Source organism: Procambarus clarkii, chromosome 5, assembly GCF_040958095.1.
Source record: "Procambarus clarkii isolate CNS0578487 chromosome 5, FALCON_Pclarkii_2.0, whole genome shotgun sequence".
In the NCBI taxonomy this organism is placed as follows: domain Eukaryota; kingdom Metazoa; phylum Arthropoda; class Malacostraca; order Decapoda; family Cambaridae; genus Procambarus; species Procambarus clarkii.
The window spans coordinates 10553314-10561112 of record NC_091154.1 but is presented as its reverse complement, the minus strand read 5'-3'; the positions used below and the strand labels follow the sequence as shown (position 1 = coordinate 10561112).

The 7799-nt window shown below is 41.4% G+C and overlaps 1 protein-coding gene across 2 annotated transcripts in view; it reads right to left on the bottom strand.

Moving 5' to 3' along the window:
• Positions 1-3078: 3078 nt before the first annotated feature.
• Positions 3079-7799, bottom strand: part of LOC123765018 (zinc finger protein 85) — a 34206-nt gene continuing 29485 nt past the window's right edge. For both annotated transcript variants that reach the window (XM_069339366.1, XM_069339362.1), the window contains one exon: positions 3079-4553. In XM_069339366.1, the coding sequence (XP_069195467.1) occupies positions 3598-4553 (956 nt within the window). In that variant the 3' untranslated portion in view covers positions 3079-3597. The remainder of the gene's footprint in view (positions 4554-7799) is intronic.

Here is a 7799-nt window from a genome sequence, read left to right as displayed (position 1 = left end):
TTTTCTGAAAGCATCCTTGGATCAGAGGGGAAAATGGGCACCCCATTTCTTTATACGATAGTCTAATTTATACGTATAGTATAATATTTATACGATAGTATTTATACGATAGGAGTGGATGCTCTGTTTATTGAAGGAGTAATTCAGAGGAAACAAGTGCCCAGTTTTTGGAAGGTATACTCAGATAAAAAGGGAAATGGCCATCCATTTTCTGTTAGCCAAAGGTGTGTATGCTGTGGCAGGAATGGCTGTGGCAGGAATGGCGCGTTTGAATAAATGCGTGGCACATCTCGCCACACATTTATTCTGCCACGAGTACTTCGTGTGCGTTTCCTCCACTGACAAACTTTACATAGATCTCCTTTGATGCCCATCATCTACAAGGAATTCAAACAGATTTCTCTAAGTTGCAGTGCTGCTCCGAAGATGGAGATGACCATTACACTCGAGATATTGTGGCAGTAGCGGTGTGGTGGTGGTAGGAGAGGATGCGGTGGTTAGTGAGGACGCGGTGGTAGGCGAGAACGAGGAGGGCAGTGAAGACGCTGTGGTAGGTGAAGATGTGGTGGTAGGAGAAGATGAGGTAGGAGAAGATGAGGTAGTAGAAGATGAGGTGGTAGGTGAGCATGCACTGGAAGGTGAGCATGTGGTGGTAGGTGTGATTATGGGGTTGAAGGAGTAATTGTTGGGGGGTACATGTGGCTGTAAGGAAAAGGAAGGTGTAGTTGCTGGTGTATACCTGGTAGCACAAGAATATGTGGATGTGGTGGTGGTTTTTGTTGATGTAGTAGTGTGGTAGTGATGGCTGCAGTGTAGTGTAGTGGTTGAGTATTGTATTGGTGGTTGTGGTGTGTTCTGTGCAATGTGGTTTTACTTGTGGGGTAGTCTGTGCAATGGTTGCAGTGTGGTGGCATTTGTGGTTGTGATGTGTTTTGTGTGATCTGTGGTGCAGTGATGGTTGTAAGATGTTGTGTAGAAGTGGTAGTGGTTATGGTGTGGTGGTTGCAGTATGGTGACGGCTTATGGTGGTTGTGGTTATGGTGTGGTAAATGTGGTGCCAGTTATGGCGAGGGAGTGGTAAGGACTCGGTGACAGTGCGATGTTACGCAGTGATAGGGTATGCTACGAGTCCATATACACAGTATAAAGAACCTCTTGATTTCGAGTAAATTCACAAGTTGAAGAGGGAGAAATAGTTGCCAACGCCACACTCTGCCTCGATGAAAATGGCATGATTCATATACGGTATTTACAAACGCAGTACTGTATAAGCATCAAATGACTATCAAAATGATCAAAGCAACCCCGGCATCAAAAATAAATACCATATTGTACAATACATTTAATTCTCTCGAGAATTCATGAAAGAGCAGGTAGAGTTTGTGCACACAGGCAATGGAGAGAAGACTGTTCGGTGTAACGGAAGGAACTGTCCAGCAGCTCATTAATGGCTTCATTTAACACGCGCAGATCGTAAGGGAAATTTGCGGGAGAAATTGGACATTTGTCACATTGTTTTATGTAAGCTAGCTAGCCCACCTTAATTGTGGCATCTTTAGCCACAACTTTATGTATAAAATAAGCAAGTAACCATCCATAAGACTATCCAGCCTACAGATCCAGCAACATTTGCACAGGCTGTATACACAAATACCGTAGTATGGTTACCCCTCAAAAAAAAAAAAAAAAAAAAAAGTTGAATTATTGCACTAAAAAAATTACCATATAACAAATTTTGAAGACATACTGGTGACGAACATACGAACATTCTCTAGCACACATTACATAGGGTAAGAGAGTTTATGCCGTGCTATGTATATTCAGTGGTGCCTCGATTAACGAGTTTAATCTGTTCCGGCACCGAGCTCATCATGCAGAAAACTTGTCTTGTGAAACAACAACAAAACTGTCGTCGGAGATGTCCGAGAACCAGCAGGAACGCTCGTTAATCGAGGGAAAGCTCGTCAGTCGAGACATATTTTCTGCGAGTGGCTTGCTCGTCAGTCGAGACATATTTTCTGCGAGTGGCTTGCTCGTTACTCGAGGTTCCACTGTATACTGTATTATATTTATATATTACTGTATATATATTACTGTATATATATATATATATATATATATATATATATATATATATATATATATATATATATATATATATATATATATACATACACACACACACATATACACACACACAGGTATATGTATTTATTTATAATTTTATGTATTTATTTATTCATTTGAGAATGAAGTGCAACAGCGCACTAATCGATGAAAATATTAACCCACATTTTGAAAACACGAGGAAATGTAGTGGTTATATTTGGAGCTCAAGCCAGGATGCTCTTCAACAGTCACGGCTCAAGAGAATCCCGGCTTGGGATAGAAAAATAGTCTACATTTCCTCATATTTTCAAAATAGTTGGTTATTATTTCCATATATTTATTTATTTATTTGACACACACTATATGCCTATCAAAGGCATATTCCCAAGACATATTGCGAGCTGAAACATTTTACCTTAAGATATGGTACTAATATACTTCAGCACCGAAGCATCCTATAGTGGCCGAACATTAGCATCACAGTTCTCCACAAAACGTTGCTTCTGGCAAAAGGTAAATTCAATGGGCTGTCCAATACATCTGGCAATGAATAAAATCCTTCACCCCGAGACCACAGACCATAGCTGTAGGAGATAATCGTAAGTGTAGGAGATAGTGTGTGTAGTATGGGAGATGATAAAATGTAAAATAATGATAATCTCCTCCAGCTGTCTGTGCTCTCGGGAAAAATTCTTTCACCTCAAGACCACGGACCATAGCTGTAGGAGATAATCATTATTCATTGTACAATATTTAACCGATATGAAATGATTTTACATTTTATACACTTGTCCTTCAATTTAAAAACATATTATATTTCTTTCTTCAACCAGAACACAATGTATACACCAGGATATTTTTGTGAAAAGTAATTTATTACAATATTTTTAAACTACCCTTCTCATTCTATTCTCACTTCTTAAGTCTATTCTAATGCACTTTTCAAGTCTATTCTTATTCACTTTGCAATTTTTTTTCTAAACTTTGCAATTTTTTTTTAATTATTCAACATCAGGTAAAGAAGGTCCATGTCGCCCTTATTTCAATGAAGAGAACGAACCAGAGTCACTCGACACGTCTATTTCACTGAACCGTATCAAAATATTAACCTTTGTTTTAACAATGCTACTAGTACTTATAAAATGCAATAGCAGATTTATGTTAAGAAAGGTTTATAAATATGCATGCATATAAATTATTACACTTATATTTTTAATTAAAAGCTAACAGAGACGCATACACTATAGTTCCACTGTTGTTTTTCTCAAGCAACACGCTTACAATGGTCAGGCTTCTGTATGTATTATTGGCCTATGTTAAATATGAAATTATAAAAATATTTCTGATTATTCTAATCTGGACTTCCCCCTCCATGGCAATTGCAACAAATTCATTTTATGTATTACAATTTAATGCAAAACTTGAGTTTGTGCTCATGCTAATCACAAAATGAACTCCTCAAAACTGAATGGATAAGGAGCAAAACATTCACTTGGTGTGGATTTTCCGGTGTTTTTTCATATGGTCCCTCCTTGCAAAAGCTTTGCCGCAAAAATCACAAACATAAGGCTTCTCTCCGGTGTGGTATCTCAAGTGGACGGTGAGCTTGTATCCAGCCTTGAACTCCTTGGCACAATACTCGCATGTATAAATTCCATCCGATTTCATAATTTTTGGCTTCTTAACCTTCGGTTTTGGAGCAGCCGGTGCCGCCTGCTGGACCTCGGTACTGGCAGGGTGCTCATAAACCTCCGTACAATAAGGTATGTGTTTGGACTTTTGATGGATGCGAAGAACATCAGAGCGGCTGAACCGATCTCCACAGAAACACACATACGGCTTTTCTCCCGTGTGAGTACGCAAGTGTCGAGAGAGCTTGTAGATGGACCCAAACACTTTCTGGCATATATTACACTCTTGCTTGTTAGGATCTTCGAAGCCTTGCACATTGAGCTGCTCGGCACTGTCCATTGGCTCTTCTTTCACATTAAGACCCTCTTCCACTTTCACTTGAATTGCTGCGTCAACACACTGTTTTTCAAAAAAGTTAGGTTCCTCACTAATTATTACTGGAGTACCCATCTGCTTATTATTTTTGGCTTCCAACAACATTGCCCGGCGAACGTCTGGGTTAATCTTGTGCTTCATAGAGTGAATTTTCAAGTGATCACTTCTTGCAAATCTCTTACCACAAAAGCAGGCATACGGTTTTTCCCCCGTGTGTGTGCGTCGATGAAGAGTCAGTTTATCAGAGCGCGAGAAGGATTTTGTGCATATCTCACACACATGACGCTTTCCCTGGTCTTGGGCCACAGGGCGTTTCACGGGGTCTTGTATTACTTTAATGGTCGGCAAAATTTTCGGCACTGTCGGTGTGCGTGCTGGTACCTGTACTGTAGCGAGGGGAGCAGCCATTGGATATGTCTTGAACACCTGTGGTTCACCTGTGCGGGGGAAAAAAAAAAAGGTGATAAAACTAAGGTTTTCACTTCTTAGTTTGATGGGTACAAAAGATACATTTTTAAAGCTTACATCCAAAACATTCACACAATACCTCATATCTCCTTCACTGCCAGTCAATTACTTCAAGCTGACACTTTTCTTTTTTTTTTTTTTTAGATATATACAAGAGTTGTTACATTCTTGTACAGCCACTAGTACGCGTAGCGTTTCGGGCAGGTCCCTGGAATACGATCCCCTGCCGCGAAGAATCGTTTTTTCATCCAAGTACACATTTTACTGTTGCGTTAAACAGAGGCTACAGTTAAGGAATTGCGCCCAGTAAATCCTCCCCGGCCAGGATACGAACCCATGAGATAGCGCTCGCGGAACGCCAGGCGAGTGTCTTACCACTACACCACGGAGACTTCAACCCGAGCCTAGTCTATTCCAGTCAAAACCCGTTTTTGGCATGCATCAAGAACAACCACATTTTCTTTCGGTCTTCTCCCCTCCAGGGGATACCTGCTTGATACCTGCTTGATGGGGTTCTGGGAGTTCTTCTACTCCCAAAGCCCAGCCCAAGGTCAGACTTGACTTGTGAGAGTTCGGTCCACCAGGCTGTTGCTTGGAGCGGCCCACAGGCCCACATACCCACCACAGCCCGGTTGGTCCGGAACTTCTTTCAGAAAACAGTCTAGTTTTCTCTTAAAGATGTCCATGGTTGTTTCGGCAATATTTCTTATAGTCGCTGGTGATCCCAACAATGAAAAAAAAATGAACTACTCTCAGCCCTAATGAAGGGAACCCCCACGAACACACACAGGGTAAATCCCTACACCTTAGGCAATGACAGAGACCGAAGAGCGTACACGCCTACCAACGTAACAAGACCCGAAGACAAAACTAAGCTACAACAATCCCCATGGAAAGACAAAAGATGTGCCGTGTTACCTCAAAAATACCGAAGGCCGTGTTTTTGTAAGTGGCAGGTTACATAAACGCACATTTTCAAGACCTACGAAATCGGTCAAGAAGACACTCCAACAAGGTAAGTCAAAGTTTCTGTTTTAAACTATATTTTGGAGTATGTTCACATTTGGACTTTACAGGTAAGCATTCCCACTTATCCGGATGTCCAGCATATCCGGTGAGGGCTCCTTCCCCTATAGTCCAGATAAACGAGAGTATTGTAGGCAGTAGTGTTCCGGCACTGTGAGGGGCAGTAGTGTTCCGGCACTGTGAGGGGCAGTAGTGTTCCGGCACTGTGAGGGGCAGTAGTGTTCAGGCACTGTGAGGGGCAGTAGTGTTCAGGCACTGTGAGGGGCAGTAGTGTTCAGGCACTGTGAGGGGCAGTAGTGTTCAGGCACTGTGAGGGGCAGTAGTGTTCAGGCACTGTGAGGGGCAGTAGTGTTCAGGCACTGTGAGGGGCAGTAGTGTTCAGGCACTGTGAGGGGCAGTAGTGTTCAGGCACTGTGAGGGGCAGTAGTGCTGCACAATGACAACCCCCTCACAAAGCTGGAGAAATTGATGACCTGGAGAGCATGCAGATCCTTTACTGCTAGAATCTACTCGTTAAAAGATCTAAACTATTGGGACTGACTAAAATGCCTAAATCTGTATTCTCTGGAGCACAGGTGGGAGAGATACATAATAATTTACATGTGGAAAATAGTAGAGGGGGCTGGTCCAAAACCTGCACACAGAAATAACACCATACGATATTGTCGCATTAACAGAGACGAAACTTGAAAAAATAGTTTAAATGAGGTCGTATTCCCAAGGGGCTACTCAGTTTGGAGACGTGACAGGAAAACTAGGAAGGGGGTAGGAGTGGCTGTGCTGATGAAATAACACCTGAAATAAGAGAATTAATACCCTTGAGATATTGACATAATGGCGTTGCAGGTCTGGAATCAAGATGATCAGCCGATAATTTTAAATTACAGCCCACCTACAAACAACATATGGACAAAAGAAGAACCGGATGACAAACGAGAGGGCCTCACAATGGTCATGAGAGAATTATTGTATGAGCTGACAAAGATAAATCCGAATTGCTGGTACTGGGGTACTTCAACTTTAAGGCAATAGACTGGGAGGCCTACGAGGCAAGAACAGAGGACATTTGGACAGGCAGATTTGTAAACCTCATCTTGGAGACATTCATGTATCAACACGTCAAGCAGGCCACAAGAATGAGGGAAGGGGATGTTCCGTCAGTACTGGATCTAGTATTAATCAGGAAAGAAGAGGTATTTGACATCCAGTACCTTCCTCCCTTGGGAAAGAGTGATCACGTCCTCTTGGACATTAAATACGCTATGCGATATAATCTGGTAGAGAATGGGGGACAGTGAAACAGTTGTTAAACTCTATTTCAAGAGAGAACGCTATGGGGAACTTAAAAAAAATTTTCATGGGTATAATTGGACAGACTTGTTGCTAGGCAAGGACGTAAATGAGATGTATGCATAATTTTGCAAAATATACAATGAAGGCACACAAACATTCATAGCAAAACAAACATGCAGAACTAGGAAACAGGGTTGGTTCAACCGAAATTGCGAGAGGGCCAGAGATCAAAAGACAAAGGCATGGAATCATTATAGGAAGAGGCCAAACCTAAAAACATACCAGCGATACAAAGATGCGAGAAACAACTACACGTCAGTAAGGAGAGAGGCAGAGAGGAAATTTGAGAACAGTATAGCAGACATAACATAGATCCAGGCCTTTTCTATAAATTCATTAAAAGCAAGCCACAGGTAAAGGATAATATTCAGAGGTTGAAAATGGGGGGACAGATACACAGAAAATGAAAAGGAAATGTGTGAAACATTAAACGAAAAGTTTCAAAGTGTGTTTGTACAAAATGAGATCTTCAGAGAACCAGACACATTAAGAATTCCAGAGAACAACATAGAGCACATAGAGGTGTCTAGAGATGAAGTGAAACAAATGGTCCTGGAGCTAAGTAAGAACAAAGCAGTTGGCCCAGATGGAGTTTCATCATGGGTTCTGAGAGAATATGCACCTGAGCTTAGCATTCCACTTCAGCTGATTTTTCAGACATCCCTGTGTACAGAAGTCGTAGCAAATGTGTGGAAACAGGCTAACATAATTCCAATCTACAAAAGTGGCAGCAGGGAAAGACCCCCACAATTATAGACCTGTATCATTGACAAGTGTAATAGTCAAAATATTGGAAAAAATAATCAAAACTAAATGGGTAGAACACCTGGAGAAAA